We start from the raw sequence: 17,880 nt of genomic DNA on the forward strand, positions 1-17,880 counted from the left end.
TGTGCAGAAAATCATAGTCCACGACAACCGTCGGCGAAAGAAGCTCGACGGATAAGGCACGATGGACGTAGATCGACAATGCAAAAAGAAGTCCAGACAATCCTATAGAAAACAACAAGGGCAAGTAGGCCACAAAAGTTGCATAGAAAGGATCAGGACCGGAGAAAGGCCAACGGACTAAGATATGGTGGACTCGCATGGCGTGATAACACAAAACATCGACGGATTTTATGGACGCAGCGGAAAAATATAGAAAGCTAGAAGCATAGACTAAACACAAGACTAGATGCAATAGCAGCGTAAAAAAAATCAGAGACCACAACAGAGTAGCAGCAGGCCAAGCGATGGTAAACGGCCATGGGGAGCACGAGATGCAGCACACAAGCTAGCAAAGAGGAGTGGCAAAGCAGTATCATGCAAGCGGAAGTAGACAGAGGAGCACGCAGATGGACATGCAGGAGAAGAGTAGCATGGGGGATCACGTCATGTACGTGGCTTGTAGAACAGCAACCTAGTAGCAACAGTGGGAAAGCCAGCTGCAGGCGCGTGTGCAGCAGCTGAGCAAAGCAGGCTAGCAGGAACGCAGCAACAGGGCCCTCCTCAACGAGGCCGAGCGCGAGTACGGCTTCAGGCACCAGGGCGCCATCGCCATCCTCTACCGCGTCGACCGCTTCGTCCACGTCGAGCGCCTCATCAACCGCGACCTCGGCGTGCAGGGCCAGCAGCTCCGCGTCGACCGCCTTCGTCCACGTCGAGCGCCTCATCGACCGCGACCTCGGCATGCAGGGCCACCAGCTCGTTGACCTGGACTACGGCGCCACCACCCGATCCGATCTGGAGGAGAAGCAGAGCCGATCCGAAGTGGAGCAACGAAGATCCGACGGCCGGAGTGGAGGACGGCGGCGGACTGGCGAGGGCGGCGGCAGCGGCAGACTAGCGAGGGCGGCGCGACGACGGCCGTGAACGGCAGTGACGACCAGGGAGGAGATCGGCGCAACGGCGGCTGGGACTGCAGCGAGTATATCGGCGCGACGGCGGCTGGAACAGCAGGATGGCTGAGGTAGCAGCGAAGCCTGCAGGGAGCGTCGGCGTGAGAGGACCGAGCGAGAGGAGCTGGGCGGATCGACCCAGAACAGATCGATCGAGAGGAAGAAAAAAAAGTTGGATCGTAAGGACGAGTTGCAGCGTCCGGAGACCTAAACCTAGGCTCTAATACCATGTTAGGAAAGCAACTTATCTATATTGAAGGCACAAGGGGCATATATATATATTACACATGACTTGAGGTGCAAGGAAAGTAAACATAGACTAATAAGGACTCCTAGACTAATACTAATAGACTAATAAGGACCCCTAGACTAATACTAATACTTCCTAACAATATAAGCCAAAAGCCCCTAAATAGGAGCTTTTTTTTCCTTTTTAGCCAAAGTGGAAAGCTGCAGAAGTTGAAGCATAAGCCCAAACAAGCAGGGCCCCACCCAGAAGACCAGACTCCTAAGTGCCCCAGTCAGGGTTAGTTCCATAGCGCTACCAGGGGAACCACATCACACAAAGATACGAAGAGGTTTCCTTGAGAGGCCGCTAGGCTCCCGCTAGGGTTCCCCCCGCCTCCACCCCGCTGCCGCCGTCCGCCCTAGCCCTCCGCTGTTAGTCGTTTCAGCCTGAGCATTGATAGTGCTGGATGACACTGGGAGAGTTGGGGCAATTTTCGTTGGTTTATTTCTCACACAATGCTAGGGGATACATATTTATAGGCTGCTAGCCAGCCAAGCATATGCTAAGATGCTAGTCTAAGATGCTGCTATCTAAGATGCTATCCTAACGGCAAGTCCTTCGTGGTCAAGGATGCTATCCTAACAGCCACAAGGACACAAGGACCATGTGCTTCAGCCCCACAAAGGACCATGTGCTGCAGCCCCACAAAGACCTTAGTACAGAGACTTATCCATCATTATCCCCCTAAGTCTTGTGCGTCGTCTTGTGGGAGAGTTCAATCATCTCAATCCTGGAGCAGAGTTCGAGGAATTTGATCCTCCCAAGAGGCTTGGTGAGCAGGTTTGTGAGCTGGTCCGTGGTATTGATGTAGCTTGCGTCGATGCTCCCTTCATCCAAACAGCTTCGGATGAAGTGGTACCTCAGTCGGATGTGCTTGCTCTTTTCGTGGAAAACCGGGTTCTTTGCCAGGGCCAGGGCGAACTTGCTCTCCACCATGAGTTGCACCGTTCTGGTGTCTCGAACGAGGAGATCACCAAGCAGTCGAGCGAGCCAGAGCACCTGAGTGCAGGCGGTAGAGGCCGCTATGTACTCGGCCTCGCAGCTGGACAGGGCCACCACCTACTGCTTGACCGACTGCCAGCTCACGAGACACTTGCCGAGGAAGAAGAGGATCCCGCTCGTGCTCTTGCTGGTGTCGATGTCGCCGACGTGGTTGTTGTCGTTGTACCTGACGAAGTGTGCCGCCCCCGGACACCTAGGGTAGTGGAGGCCGTGGTCAAGGGTCCCCGCCACGTAGCGGATGATCCTCTTCACTGCCTGTTGGTGCTCCGTCGTCGGTCGCTCCATGAACCGACTAACGTAGCCGACCGAGAATGCCAAGTCCGACCGTGTGTGGGCGAGGTAGCGAAGGCTCCCCACAAGGCGCCGGTACTGCGTAGCGTCCACTTCCTCCGCTGTGCTGTCGCGGCTCAGTTTCAGCCTCTCCATCGGAGTGAGAGCTGGGTGGCAGTCGGTGAGCCCAGCTAGCTCAAGGATGCGCTTGGCGTAGGCGGACTGTCGAAGCGCGATCCCTGAGTGCGATCCCGGAGTGATCCTGGTGCACCTCGATCCCTAGATAGAAGGAGAGGAGCCCCAGATCACTCGTCTGGAAGGTGGCCTTCATTTCTTCCTTGAACGCCGCCACCTCTGCATCCTTGAGGTCGGTGATCACCACGTCGTCAACATAGACGCCCACCAGCAGGGCATTTCTTCCACATCCCCGTCGGTAGATGGCCGCCTCATGCGGGCTTTGCTCGAAGCCCATCTTCTTTAGCATGGAATCCAGCTTGGCGTTCCACACCCTAGGTGCCTGTCGTAGGCCATAGAGGGCCTTATGCAGGCAGAGTACCTTGCCCTCCTGGCTGGGGATCGCAAATCCCAACGGCTGATGCACGTAGATTTCCTCCTTCAAGTCGCTGTTGAGGAACGCCGACTTGACATCCATGTGGTGGACACGCCAGCCCTCCTAGGCAGCTAGCGCAAGGAAAAGTCGCACGGACTCCATCCGTGCCACGGGAGCGAAAGCGTCGTCGAAGTTCCTGCGGCAAGAAGCCTCGGGCCACCAAGCGAGCCTTGTGCTTGACGATGGCGCCGGCTTCATCCCTCTTCAGCTTGAACACCCACTTAAGGGTGATCGCGCGATGACCACGAGGGAGGTCAGCGAGCTCCCAGGTGCGGTTCTGCTCGACCGCATCCATCTCCAACTGCATCGCGGCGCGCCATGCCGCGTCTCTCTCGACCTCTGCGAAGGACCGAGGTTCGCCGTCCTCACACGCGAGTTGTAGCTGCGCCTCCAGGTCGCGTGACACCAGTCCCGGCACCGGTTGGTTGCCGAGTAGATTTTCTATCGTACGATACCGCAGCGGTTCGCCGTCATGATACGCGTGGATGCGCTCCTCGTCGTGAGTGAGCGGGGAAGCGAACTCCACCGGGTTGTGCTCAGCGTGAGCTGGTGCTAATGAAGACGAGCCCGGAGGGGTGACTCCCGGTGCTAGAGTACGTGGCGTCGCCGGTTGTGGTGCCATCGGTGTAGCAAACCCCGGGGTCGATGGAGTTTTGGGAACTGAGGTAGACGTGCTCGGCGAAGAGGAGTTGCTTACTCCCCCTGCTTCCTTGAAGTGGACGTACTCGACAATGAAATTGTCATACGTCGGAGTCGAGCCTGTTACAGTATATGTGGATTGCACTAGCCCTTTCCATCAGTTCGGACTTTTGGTTGCGTTGGCTAGTGCATGAAGCTTAACATGGTATCAGAGCTAAGGTCTTGAGTTCAAGTCCTGGCTTTCGCAATTTATTAAAAATTGCTGGTAGCCCCCCTTTGTGTCCATGTAGAGGCCTCTTGAGTCATACGTGAGTTTCGCGCGCCGTCGCTCTCTTCCGGTTGCACGTGTTGACTTGTCTTCCCCGTCACACGTGAGAGGGGGTGTTACAGTATATGTGGATTGCACTAGCACTTTCCATTAGTTCGGACTTTTGGTTGCGTTGGCTAGTGCATGAAGCTTAACAGAGCCGTCGTCCACCGCCTTGTCCCATGCCCACCCTCGCCCTTCGTTGAACACGATGATCGCAGGCTTCTGCCCATGCCAGGCCTCGTACGGCGTCCTGCTATCGAGTGCCTTAGTAGGCGAGCGGTTGAGGATGTAGACGGCCTTCAGCACCGCCTCTCCCCAGAAAACAGCCGGCATTCCTCTTTGCTTGAGGAGAGCCCGAGCCATCCCCACAACCGCCTGGTTGCGCCGCTCGACGACGTCGTACTGCTGCGGGTTGTATGGCACGGAGTAGTGGCGCTAGATGCCCTCATCAGTGCAGTACGACGCGAATTCAGCAGCCGTGAATTCGCCGCTGTTGTCAGTGCGCAGCACGCGCAGTTTGCAGTCGCTCTCCGCCTCCACAGCAGCGTCCGCCGCCTCTCCCTTGCTGCCGAGGACCATCGCCCACATGTAGCGAGAGAGGTCGTCGACGAGCAGCAGGAAGTAGCGTCGACCTCCTGGTGTGGCTGGCGTCACCGGGCCGCATAGGTCCCCGTGCATGAGCTCAAGCCTCTCCTTCGCCCGGAAACTCGCCTGCTGGGGAAAGGGGAGTCGCCTCTGCTTCGTCAACACGTAGATGTCGCAGAACTGCTCCACATGGCCGAGGCACGACAGGCCTCGCACCATCTCCTTGGCACTTATGCGCTTCAGGGCCTCGAAATGAAGGTGCCCAAAGCGCTCATGCCATTGCCACGCCTCGTCGTCCCGACGAGCAGCGAGACATACGGGTTGTGCCACCTGCACGTCAAGGACGTAGGGTCAATTTTCACCTCTGGGTACCTTGGCGAGAAGGCGACGCTGGCGATCCCAGATGCGTAGGACCCCATGCTCGATCAGCACGCGTGAGCCGTTCTCATCCAGCTGTCCCAAGCTGATGATGGAGTTCCTTAGCGCGGGGATGTAGTAGACATCGGTGAGCCGCTGGTGCTCTCCCGTCTTGGCGATGAAGATGACGGAGCCGACACCCTTAATTTCCACGGCAGAGGCAACCCCAAACTTGACAGAGCCTCGCGCGTCGGAGTCGAGCTCGGCGAAGAATTCCCTTCGACCGGTCATGTGGTGGGTGGCGCCGGTATCGGGGCACCACCCCGCAATCTTGTCCTTCCAGGAGCCATCGCCGAGAAGAGTGTGCGCTTTTGGCTCGTCGAGGTGAAGGAGAGCCTTTGCGGCTGGTGTCACTGAAGGTAGCTCGATGCTTGCATGCGCCATGAACAGAGCCGTCCCCTCCTCCGCCTGTGCGACGTGAGCCTGGCCGTGTCGTGGTTGTCGACAGTCATTGGCCCAATAGCCAAGGCGGCCACAGTTGTGGCAACTGTTGTCTTGTGTCGGCTTGGGCTTGCCAGCGGCGCCGTCCTTGGCGCCTCCACGGGCGTCACCTTCGGCACGTCCTTGTGCCCTGCCCAGGGCGCCTTGCACTGCTTGTCGCGCCTGCGGCCGCCCGCCGTGGAAGAGGGCTCCCCCTTCTTCCTGTCATCGAGATCAGCATCCCACTGCTCCCGAGATAGGAGCAGCTTCCCGCCGATGGTGATGGGCCCCGAGAGAGACTGTGACTCGTCGGTGTCGACGACCTTGAGGCGACCTATCGCCTCCTCGATCGTCACCGTGGAGAGGTCCAGCAAAGACTAGATCGAGCGAGCCATCTGCTTGTACTTCTCGGGGATGCACCGAAAAAGCTTCTCGGCAGCTCTCTCCTCGGTGTAGGTGGCATCGCCGAACTACACCATCTTCTGCAACAGAGTGTTGAGACGGAGAGCAAAGTCATCAACGTCCTCACCTGGCTTGAAGGGCAGGCTCTCCCACTCCTTACGAAGTGCCTACGGTCTGGACTTGCGAGCACGGTCGCTGTTGATGCGTGCCGCGACGATGGCATCCCAAGCCTCCTTGGCAGTCCTCTTGTTGGAAAGCGAGAACTGGATCTCGGGCGGGACTGCGGCGATGAGGGCGTCCAAGGCCCGTCGATCCTCATGGTGGTCAACGTTGCCGTCCTGGACTGCCTCCCACAGGTGCCGCACCTGGAGCCTGATCTTCATGATCGCGGCCCACTCGACGTAGTTGGTTTTGGTGAGGGTAGGCCACCCAATACCGGGACCAACATCCCTGACCACAGTCCGAACCCCGTAGAGGCCGCAATCCTGGTCGTCGCAGCCGCCGTCGCCGTGCGGACCTCCTCCTGGAGCGCTATCGCGATGTGCGCGGGCATGCTCGGCTGCCCACTGCGTCGTCCGCTCTCGCACCACATTGGCGCGGTCTGCGTCGGCGCCGTTGTCCGCAGGCGCGAAGTTGTTGGAGCTGTCGCGGAGTGCCTTGGGACGTGTTCGGCATCCCTCCGCTCCGTAACTCCGCCTCGGAGCGGAGAGGCATGCAGCCCTAATTTAGGGAGTGATTAGAACCCCGCTCCGCGCGCTCCGCTCCTTGGAGCGTTGCCGAACATGGCCTTGGCATCCGTCGTAGCCTCACGTGCTGCCTCCGCTGCTGCTGCTTCTACCTCTGCTTCTACCTCCGCTCTGGCTGCTGCCAGACTCGACGCCCTTGCTGCCGCAGCAGCGGCTGCTGCAACCACTCGCTCACGCTCCTCTCCAACGGCGCGCTCGACCTCCTGCCAACGCCGTGTGCTGAGAGCGGCCTGCCGACATGGCTCGTCGCTGGGGCTGTTGCATGGAGAAGAAGTTGCTTCTGACGAGCTGCTGCTCGACAGTCCGGAGGGAGGGAGGTAATCAGGGGCAGTCGGAGCAACTGCTGCTACCGGCTTGGGCTGCTCAGCTCCCGGGGAGAGAGGTGAGCAGGAAATGCTCATGCTACAAGAAACACTGGCCCTCATACCACTTGTTAGTCGTTTCAGCCTGAGCATTGATAGTGGTGGATGACACTGGGAGAGTTGGGGCAATTTTCATTGGTTTATTTCTCACACAATGCCATGCCAACCTGAGGGGTTGGGGATACACATTTATAGGCTGCTAGCCAGCCAAGCATATGCTAAGATGCTAGTCTAAGATGTTGGTCTAAGATGCTGCTAAGATGCTATCCTAACTGCCAGTCATTGGTGGTCAAGGATGCTATCCTAACAGCCACAAGGACACAAGGACCATGTGTTGCAGCCCCACAAAGGACCATGTGTTGTAGCCCCACAAAGACTTTAGTATAGAGACTTATCCATCATCCACCGCCGGCCACCCTCGCCCGGATCCCCCCCTCCTTCCCCCCTTCCCCCTCCTTCCTCTCCAGTTCTCGCCCTAGCCCCGCCTGCCCATCGGCCCCCTCCTGCCTCCTCCCCCACCCGCCGCCGCCGATGGGCGCCCCCGGCCCTAGCCCGGGTGGTGTCGACGGCGACGGGTTCTCCTTTCCCCGCGCGCACGTTCCCCCTTCCCGGGGCAGGGGCGGCAGAGGTGCAGCTCGGCCTGGCTGCAGTCCGGCGACCCGGCGGCGGGTGAGGTGGCGGCGCTGCATCTTGGCGGCAGAGCGGCGTGGTGGTGCGGGCCGGCCCAGATCTGGGCCTGCATGCCCCATCTGGGTCCTAGCGGGCCGGCACCCGGCACGGCTGCGTTGTCTTCTGCGTGGTGGTGAGGAGGAGCAGCTTGGACGAGGGGCGGCGTCGCCGACAGCGTGCATGTTGCAGCGCGATGGCGGGAGCTTTACGGACGGAGGTCCCGGTCAGGCCTGTGGGCCCACGGGCCTGGTATGCTTATTGCGTCAGGTCGACTACCGTCGTTGACGGTGGGGGTTGTGCCCTCCCGCATGCCGACGGTGCTGCTGTTCCTAGTCCCGGCTCCTTTTCGTCGTTGTGCAGGTCTCTTCTTACGGTGTCGTGGTGAGACGGCGCGGGGGCTTCAAGACCGTGTTGGTGCAGGGTGAAGGTCGGTTTGGTGGCAGGCTCCGGAGTGCCCGAGGTGCGGGTTGGGATCGGGGGAAACCCCTGTCGGCCCGGACGACACCGACGTTGTGACGCCTTTGGGTGTCGCCGAACCTTCCTGGAGGGCGTCGGGGGATACCCTTCCTCACGCCTCGTCGCGTACCGGGGAAAACCCTTGGCAGCAGCGTCGTCATCATCGCAATCCTTCTTGGAGGTGTTGATGGGTACCGGCGCTTTGGAGTCCTCGAGCTTGGTGGGAGATCCTTGATGGGCGCAGCGATCGCGAGTCTTTTGCGTTTTTGTCAATCTGTCGGTGTCGGCATTTGTTTCTTTTGTATTTTTTTCATTTCTTTTGGACGTGACTGTGTTGTTTCCGCCCCAGCACCTACCGATGCATGTTTCGGCTGGTTGCTTTGTAATACAAAAGCGGGGGGAAACCCTTTTCTCGTCAAAGCGCTACCAAGGCACCTTACAGCCAGGGGATGCTTTAAAAACCGCCTCACTATCATGACAATCATAAACTGACAATGCATTTCTAGAGCAGAAAACCAATTACCTCCTCATAGTCATTGATTGAATCCACTTGTTGTAACATGTCCATGTAGTCAGGAAGGTATCTTCTAAATTCATCTTCGAACTGGTTATAACATAAAAGAACATGTAGAAACAAAGAAATGAGTGTCAAATAAAAAAAATGAACATTTGAGATGCTCAAACTCGTTTAAGAAATAGAAAAGGAACATACTTCCCCAGAACCCTCGAAAAGTTCCTTAGGAGCAGAACATGCCATTACTTGAAGATCTTCTTTTTTCTTCCTCAACCAGGCTGTAAAGTTCTTTTCTGCACAGGCATCGGATTTACCTTCTCCTGCAGAACCCTATCACAAACACATAAAAAAAACAAGTAGCATGAAGTTATATATCAATATTCAACAGTGTGGTAGACTCCCGGTAAGTTTCACAATTTTAAGATAAGGAGATGGCTATAGAATATGGTGCGTACAACTTTCCGTTGCCAAACGGTCAAAAATACCCTACCAATTTCATTTTATTTTTTAAGTACACAGAATCCCCACTTGTAAATGGTGAAAGAAGAACAAAAAATACTGATCACTTGCCTTTTCAAAATTATTGTACCATTCTTCACAAAGTGCTTCAAGGTCCTTGCTAGCACTAGCCCTCATACTTGATCCCAATTTATGCCTTAGGTGCTGAATTGCACATGCAGGCTGATTGTCCAAACGTCGAATTAGAGAAGGAAGCAGATCTTTCACAATTGAATGCCTGACTCTCATGTCACTGATTGCAAGCCAAGTGAGAGAACGACAAAATGGAATGGCATTCATTGTTGTTTCATCATCCACAAAGTATCCAAAGAGACTCATTCTTATCCTCTTAAAGCAATCGTGAAGTAAAAGGAATCTGGAAGAAACAATAAGTAACTTTTATCTAATATTAGATGAATAGGCATAGCATTTGCAAAAAAATACAAGCTGATTACAGTTAAATACCTCAAGAGAGGAGACGGGACAGACTCCACATTTTGTTCCGTAACTGATAACACTCTAAGAAGATCCGACACTTCCGAGTAAATGCAAGCAGTAGCTTCTGCTTCAATGCATTTATTTGTCTATCCGGTCCAACAAGATTACCATAAAAGTATGGTTTTCCAGTCCCTCCATGGTATAAGAGATCAAACCAAGCAAAGTGAAGCCTATACTCACACTCAGTTAGTATAGGCCCTAAGAAATCGACCATCCATAGCTTCCAAAATTTGCAGGGGCAATTTTTAACCAAAGGAACAACTACCAGACGAATAACCTTCCCCAAATGCCTAAGTTCCATCGACCTTAAACCATTCACGAAAGCATCCGTAGCAGATAGACTATTCAATAACTCTGAAAATACCCCCTCTACGGATGTACATAGGCCTACGACGTTGTACCTGCAGCATGATACAATTCACTATTTTTAATATACAAAAGGCAGCAAATAATGACAGATTGCCATAATCAGTAGTACTTCGATTCACAAGTCACAAGTATTCCAATATCAATCAGTTTAACAGAAATACAAAATATAAACAGTATATCTAGTAGTCTTGCATCCTTACTTATGGAGATACAAACGGAGCAAATAACGGCGTGATAACCATATAATCAGTACTACTTTCATTCATAAGTGTTCCAATATCAATTAATATAACAGAATTAGATATATAAACAGAATATGATGTATATATAATGGTTTCCATCCAAGGCAAAAATGCTGTACATTAGCGTATATTAATGATCCAAATTGAATAGAACTAAGCAACTTTTTGTGCCAGCTCATCATCAGCTCTTGATTCTTTTTCCTATTTCAAATACTGGTTTCATTACAAAAATAGATAAGTACCAGCCCTTTGTTCCTATAATATTGTAGGCCATCGAATTTGACTTCAGCATATGCATGTTCTCTCATGACAAACATGGCGCCGCTATTGGCATTGTTAAGGCAGCATCATAAGCCAGCAGTTCCAGAAAAAATATTTTCTGTTACAAGACGGAGTTCATTCTATTTAATAATAACTTGAAATTTGGACCACGTCAGAGTTATGGCATTTGCATTTCATGTTTTAAAAAGACTGCTACAGAAGTTTATAGGAGAGTTCCTGGAATTTGTACAGTTAATTATGCGTACTTCAATCAAATACCCTAGAAAAACTAGATACAGCCTGTCAAGTATCTGAAGTCCTAACAATAACACCCACATGGAAGTTCATTTCATCACCAGGTCAAAAGAGCTATATATCACAAAGAGTGCAAATATACGATGGACTTACACTCTATGTCGAGTTCCCTCCAATAATGCCCCTGTCTTATTCCTATGGAGATATTCCACATTGTCAATGTCATACAACCCATCTGTACTTTCAAGTATAGTAGCAAGCTCCACACCGCTCAAACATTTAGCTCTTTCAAGTTCTTCAGGTAAACAATTAGCATCCTCGTTCCAAAGCGCATGTATACACTGAAGCAGCTGAAAACATTAAATAAAAAGTTCAAAATAATCAATTATAAACACATTGCTAAATGCAACTTAGAATACATTGTGTATTTTATTGCCATGGTTTGAGACAAAAGGTTTAGGTGCACATTTACCTGTAAGAGCAATGGAAGGATTAGTTTTAAAAGGACTACCGTGGAAAGATCACGAGCACCAGACCCTTCTGTTTTGCTCATCTTAAGCTGTTCTTCACCGAATTTCACCACATGATAAGCCATTTTCAAAAACTGGCCATCAGAAAAAAGCTGGCTCACACTAGACACATAATTATCTTTCCATTCCACCATGGTCCATATTTTGTTCAGAGGATCAAGTAAACAGGGAATTATTCTTGCATATTCCACAATTCTGTAAAGAGAATTGAAAGGTAAGTAATTGCATAATGGCAATAGTAGACGGTACTTTTCCACCCTTACATAATATAATATTGTACTTGTCATAATTTCAAAGGCACAACTTAGACCACAACTTCAGTAACGAAATGAATTTTTTTAAAGCATGGGCTTGTTTGGTTGAGCATTATAGATGACAGAATTTACCACACACTTCGTGCCAATTTTGCCTGAGATGAGATGCACAAAATCTTTGCCGCATTATAGCATTACTAATAAAATCTCGTCACACTTTTTCACTTTATGACAGCCCAAAGGAATTTTTCCTAAGCATGATCCCAAACCAAACACTTGCCTAACTTGGTCAAACTCCTAAGTTGAAGTGTTGCAAACTGTGGATGGGAACCACATAGCTCTTATTCATCTTAGCCTTTCTAAAAGATGGCTTATTTGTGAATAAGAGAGTAAACCAAAGGAAAAAAAGATCATACCCCAAAAGAGATGGTATACTGAATGCCTCACATAACAGATTGTGCTCTGCCAGGAGAAGACTGTCCTTCCTTTGATGCCATCTTGTTTCATCATTATCCTGTACTTTCAAGAACAGGAAAAAATGATAACGGGAGTGCACACCAAATACATGAACAACTTGGTAAAACAATATCATTTATTTAAATGGTTTGACCAAACGCGGGAAACTAGAAAATAACATATAATGCAAAGAACAATGCCGTGATTGACATACTGGTGTTGCTGTTAGGGGGTCCTTTACTCAATTTACTGCTGCCACTTGAACTGGTGTTGCTGCAGTGAAAATAACGCTTTTTATGTTCTTTGGGTTTTCCTGCATTGGCCGCTGTTTCAACAGGATATCGAACCAGCTGTAGCTTTAAGTTAAGAAGATCAGCACTGTTGAGTTCACCACTTCTGTAATCCACCAGATGCTAAAAATAAAAAGCAAATAATTTATTTAGGTAAATCAGTGCAACTGATCAAAACAATTAAGGGTCTCAAGGAAAACCAAGAACCTGGAGCATCTTGGAGCCATGTAGTTGGACCTCAAACGGGAACTCCTTGGTGACCAGCTGAAGTGAAACTCTAACCAGCGATTCCATGTACAATTCACCTTCTGTTTTTATCTGTTGCACAGTGAAGTGATAAAAGAATGTGTAATACACAATTTGATCTTCCAACTATATTTCTTGGGAGGGATTTTAGTGACTACTCCCTCCGTACCCAAATATAAGTCTTTTAGAGATTCCACTAGGAAACTACATACGGATGTATATAGTCATACTTTAAAGTGTAGATTCACTTATTTTGCTCCCTATGTAGTCCCTAGTGAAATATCTAAAAGGACTTAGATTTAGGAACCGAGGGAGTAGGAATCAACATATGTTATAATGACTAGCAAAACGGCCCGTGCGTTGCAACGGGAGAAAAGAAATCCTATTCTCTAATGGCAATGACCATATTTTACTGCATCATCGAGATACACTATCACTTTCATGTTCATGAAATCATGAACAACTTTTGAAAATCATGGACATATTTGAAATCGTGAACTCAATTCACGAACATTTTCTTAACCACAACAAAATATTTTTTGGCTGAGCAAACTGCATTAATGGACCATGTGTGAGCTAGATTGATGAATGATATGTCTCGCTTTGACCTAGCGTAGCGGTGTTTTTCATAACCAGTAAAAACCATGACATCAGAATAAACATAGTTGTGTATGGAGGCAAAATAAACATTTAGTCATCTTCATATAACTTACAAAAACTAACCTATAGAAAGTTGTGTCAATTTTTTGGGGCACAACGTTGTACAAAACATGGAAACTTTTTTCTTACGCAACGCGTGAGGGACTTAATAATATTATAAAACGACATCTACAAATCTCCTAACATAATCTCTACGTAAGAGACAGTTTGTTTTGTTTGTTATTTACGTATCCGTTTTAATTTTTGTGAACATTTTAAAGAATTTGATGGACATTTTATTTCAAATTACCAAATATTTTTTGAATACACGATCACTTTTTCAAAATCGTGAACATTTGTATTTCACTAACATTTTCTCAAAATCGTGATTTTTCTATAATATGCGAACAGTCTCTGAAATAGTTAATATTTTATCATATCACGATATATATTTTAAAAACTCGCAACTTTTTAAATTATTATTTTTTGCAAATCCCGAATTAATTTAAAGAAGGAAAAACATATACAGAAATTATATATAGGAAAAAGCAAAAAAAACAGGGGTGTCACATTCCTCCATGCACAAAGAAAGGGGGAATCGAACCACGGTCTCATGCAGGGAAGACCGGGGATCTAGCCACTGGGCTGCTTGCGCGCCATGTAGGTGTGTCAGAATGTAAGAATGGAGTCTGGCAAAGTTTAAAAAAACGATTCGTTTTCTTCACTTAAATCCGGACTGCGTGTTGATTTTGAAAAACTACAGGGGGTTTCTGTAAAATGCCACGACGAAGAAGCAATATCTGCTTTATTATTAGATTATAGAAGAAGAAGAACAAAGATGAAGGGATTAGTGGCGATCTATTGATGCGCGCAGCACACTTCAAATTTTGACCTAAAACCTTGTTCATGGGCTTGTTTGAAATCCAACTGTACTTGTACTCCAAACCCTAGATATAGAAAACTTAAAATCCCGAGCATGACAAGAATAGGGCACGAACCAATCCCGAGTTGGCAGGGCCCGAATCGTCGTCTACATCCGCCATGGCAGGCAGAGGCAGCCAGGCAAGCGTACACCAGAACCGTCCACTACCGCGGATGCGGCCGGAGGAGTCGCGGGAGATTCACCCGGAGTGGGTGTCTGGGTCGCTCGTCCTGCTGTGCTGGTCGGGCCTGCAGAGGTTTCCGGCAAGCAGAGCGGAGCGGAGGGTCTTGTTGAGTCTCAAAATTTTCTTTTCTTTCGAAGGAAGGTTGAGTCTCAAATTGGCTTGAGGACGGAGACTGGCTTGAAGCCGCGATGGGGGTGCGAACGCGGGGGGTTCCCGGTGGATTAAGGCAGCGGGATTATCTTCCTTTGCCAACACTCAACTAAGAGACGGATTGCACTTGTAAGGGCGTGTTCTGTGTTCTGATCTCCTTCAGCTTCAAACTCCTCAAATTTGTAGACAAAAGTTGTGCCGAACGTTTTAGCTCCTAGAAGCTGGAATCGAGAAGCTGAACCCGTCTTCCGTGTAAAAACTCGAGAAGCTGAACCCGTCTTCCGTGTAAAAACGCGGTTTTGGAACGGAGATTTTTTAAATAGAATGAACGACCGTAACTCAATTCAAAGGAAATTATGCGGAAGCTAAGCCTAGCCGGCCCAGCTCCACAAAAACGAGGAACGAGAAGTTGCCTATATGTACAACGAAAATGCCCTCGTTAAAGAAAACGTTTCAACGAGCCGCCCCATCCATCGATCGGTCGGTCGGATCCCCTCAAGCAGTTCCCCTCCCCATCCATCGCTGGGTCTCTCGCTCCCTCGACCTAAATTGTAGCCGTTGCCGCCCCCGCCCCCACCTTCACGGTTGGATCCGGTCCCTTCGTCGGCCGGAGCTCCCTTCCCCCACCAGATTCGTCGTATACAGGGTCATCCCCGTCGATTCCTTCCAGACGACCGCCCCGACAGTCAAGATGGCTCTGATATCAGCTTTGTGGGGACCCCAACTTATGAGTCGAGATCGTTGAATGAACGTGTACAATGATCCCAGAGATCAATGCTCATTGAACATATAGATACTGAATAATAAGAGTCTTACATCCATGAATAACGTCTCATACATATAATGACCGTTATGATCAAGTCTTACATAGATAGGGCCATGAAGGACAATCACATCAACTCAACTACTAGCGGAAATCTTGGTAGAAAGGTGAACCCTTGCCGTCAGCCTTAACCAACACGCATTCTAACTGGGACACGTGCTAGTTCGTGCGTCCGTCTCCGATGACGAATTCTTGTCCATATTCTGATTTCTTCATGTCTGGTCAATAAAATAACCAGTGGCAAGCCAATGAGTATTTTAAATGTACTCGCAAACAGCTCATTGATGTGGATTATGTAATTGAGTATGATATGAAGTATAATGCAACCTTTGCGGAAAGCAGGGTTTTATTTAAGCAGAAACATGATCAAGAGTCTGGATGGTCATGCATCGTAAACATGAGGTAACCATAAGAGCAGGTTGCAAATATGATCATAAATATACCGAGGGATGAACACTTCATGCTCACCCTTCGCGTCAAGTCACCCAACTTGATCCAAGTATTCTATTCATGAAACACCTTTAAACACACGCACACCTGGTTTATGCGGAAACGACTAGACGTAGTTTAAGCAGCACCATCCAACTGTCCTTGACCGTGGACATGGCTATTCGAATAGTTTTACTCTCTAGAGAGGTTGCACGCTGTACCCACGAGATCCGGGAAACTCCCGTGTCAACCACGACTCACGGTATATAACTGTTGGGGATCATAGTAATTTCAAAAAAAATCCTACGCCATGCAAGGATCTATCTATGAAGAAACCAGCAACGAGAGAGGTTTTAGAGCATCTTCATACCTTTGAAGATCGCTAAGCGGAAGTGTTGCTAGAATACGATTGATGGAGTCGTACTCGCAGCGATTCAGATCGCGGTAGATTCCGATCCATGCACCAAACGATGGTGCCTCCGCGTTCAAGACACGTACAGCACGGTGACGTCTCCTCCTTCTTGATCCAGCAAGGAGAGAGGAGAAGTTGAGGGAGATCTCCGGTAGCACGACGACATGGTGACGGTGGAGATATGTGGTTCTCCGGCAGGGCTTCGCCAAGCGCTGCGGAGGAGGAAGAAGAAAGAGGTAGGGTTGCACCGTGGGAGAGAGATGAATTATTGTGTCTCAGAAATCCCAAAACCTCAAGTATACATAGGGGGAAGGAGAGGGAGGGATGTCTTGCCCCCTCCTCCAAGGTGGAGGAGTTCGCCGAGCTAGGGAGGAGTCCACCTCCCACAAGGGAGGTGGATCCCTTCCTTTTAAAACTCCTTTTGCCTTATCTCCTTATCCCTAGTCGCATGGGCCTTTAGGGAAGGCCTTGGCCAGCCCAATAAGGGTTGGTACACCTCCTCTAACAGCCCATGAACTCCTTTGGTCATCACACCCCTCCCGGGGGTTCTCCGCCACCCTCCTGGCACTTCCAGTACACTACCGATGAACGTGAAACTTTTCCGGTGACCAAAACAGGACTTCCTATATATCAATCTTTACCTCTGGACCATTCCGGAGGTTCTCGTGACGTCCGGGATCTCATCCGGGACTCCAAACAACCTTCGATAACCACATATTATTCCCTTTACAACTCTAGCGTCATTGAACCTTAAGTGTGTAGACCCTACGGGTTCCAGAGACATACAGACATGACCGAGACATCTCTCCGGCCAATAACCAACAGCGGGATCTGGATATCCATGTTGGTTCCCACATGTTCCACGATGATCTCATCGGATGAACCGCGATGTCAAGGATTCAATCAATCCCGTATGCAATTCCCTTTGTCTACCGGTATGATACTTGCCCAAGATTCGATCGTCGGTATCCCCATACCTTGTTCAATCTCGTTACCGGCAAGTCTCTTTACTCGTTCTGTAACACATAATCCTGTGGCTAACTCCTTAGTCACACTGAGCTCAATATGATGATGAATTATCGAGTGGGCCCAGAGATACCTCTCCATCACACGGAGTGACAAATCCCAGTCTCGATTCGTGCAACCCAACAGACACTTTCGGAGATGCCCGTAGTGGACCTTTATAATCACTCAGTTATGTTGTGACGTTTGGTACACCCAAAGCACTCCTACGGTTTGGGAGTTACGCGACGGCGCTCATGTCTCGGAGCCGCCGCGGGATAAACTACATCGACAACCAGCAATGGGGACCTGAAGCGAATTCAATTGAATCTGGCTACAGGGCCCCCTTCGGCAAGATCAATGTCTTCATCGGCATGATCGGATCATCCGTCCCTGAGCCGGACATCTCCACCGACACCGTCGAGCCGGCCAGGTACGTCCGCCCAGTCATAACACAAAGCTTAACTCGCCCGATCTTTGTGGGGTTCACGCAGGGATCGGAGGAGCCAGAGCACCTGGCGACTCAGGAGACTACCCCGATCAACTCGGACGATGAGTCATCCATGGGCGACTCAGATTCCATCCGGTCTCTTCATGGGGATGGTCTCGGAGGCTTGTCGCTGGCCATGGATCCGGAAGTCCTTGACCGAACCCGCCGCCAGATCACCATCTACATGGCCGGTGCGACTCAACCGACACAAAACCCTACTGGAGGTGCTGGGACTGGCGAGACGTCCAGA

The 17,880-nt window shown here is 50.2% G+C and overlaps 2 protein-coding genes across 7 annotated transcripts in view; both read right to left on the reverse strand.

Moving 5' to 3' along the window:
* Positions 1 to 9,517, reverse strand: part of LOC123404260 — a 27,546-nt gene extending 18,029 nt beyond the window's left edge. For 4 of the 5 annotated variants that reach the window (XM_045098181.1, XM_045098182.1, XM_045098183.1 and 1 more), the window contains exons 1-2: positions 8,879 to 9,010; positions 8,690 to 8,770 (exon numbers count right to left, since the gene is read on the reverse strand). The gene's annotated coding sequence lies outside the window, so the exon portion shown is untranslated. Of the gene's footprint in view, positions 1 to 8,689; positions 8,771 to 8,878; positions 9,011 to 9,250 lie in introns of those variants that run through there. The other variant, XR_006611705.1, reaches the window with a different exon arrangement.
* LOC123404259 (protein HASTY 1-like) lies at positions 9,462 to 14,682 on the reverse strand. Of its 2 annotated transcripts, XM_045098178.1 has the most exons (8): positions 14,217 to 14,679; positions 12,541 to 12,651; positions 12,309 to 12,456; positions 12,004 to 12,101; positions 11,276 to 11,528; positions 10,957 to 11,153; positions 9,644 to 10,077; positions 9,462 to 9,554 (listed from the first exon to the last, which is right to left on the reverse strand). In XM_045098178.1, exons 3-7 carry the CDS (start codon positions 12,360 to 12,362, stop codon positions 9,645 to 9,647), a joined length of 1,035 nt encoding a protein of 344 aa, XP_044954113.1. In that variant the 5' UTR covers positions 12,363 to 12,456; positions 12,541 to 12,651; positions 14,217 to 14,679; the 3' UTR covers positions 9,462 to 9,554; position 9,644. The 2 variants fall into 2 exon arrangements, with proteins under 2 accessions (XP_044954113.1, XP_044954114.1); XM_045098179.1 differs by lacking the exons at positions 9,462 to 9,554; positions 9,644 to 10,077; positions 10,957 to 11,153; positions 11,276 to 11,528 and having other exon boundaries at positions 12,014 to 12,101; positions 12,258 to 12,456; positions 14,217 to 14,682.
* Between the last annotated feature and the right edge of the window lie 3,198 nt (positions 14,683 to 17,880).

This window comes from Hordeum vulgare, chromosome 6H (genome assembly GCF_904849725.1).
Source record: "Hordeum vulgare subsp. vulgare chromosome 6H, MorexV3_pseudomolecules_assembly, whole genome shotgun sequence".
Taxonomy (NCBI): Eukaryota; Viridiplantae; Streptophyta; class Magnoliopsida; order Poales; family Poaceae; genus Hordeum; species Hordeum vulgare.

Bases quoted from the DNA above. Each gene is read 5' to 3' on its own strand.
- LOC123404259 (XM_045098178.1), bottom strand. From the start codon at position 12,362: ATGCAGGAAAACCCAAAGAACATAAAAAGCGTTATTTTCACTGCAGCA. The intron at 12,102-12,308 runs GTTCAAGTGGCA...TTGAAAGTACAG, and splicing joins TTTTCACTGCAGCAACACCA to GATAATGATGAAACAAGATG. The intron at 11,529-12,003 runs GTATGATCTTTT...TTCTCTTTACAG, and splicing joins AGTATACCATCTCTTTTGGG to AATTGTGGAATATGCAAGAA.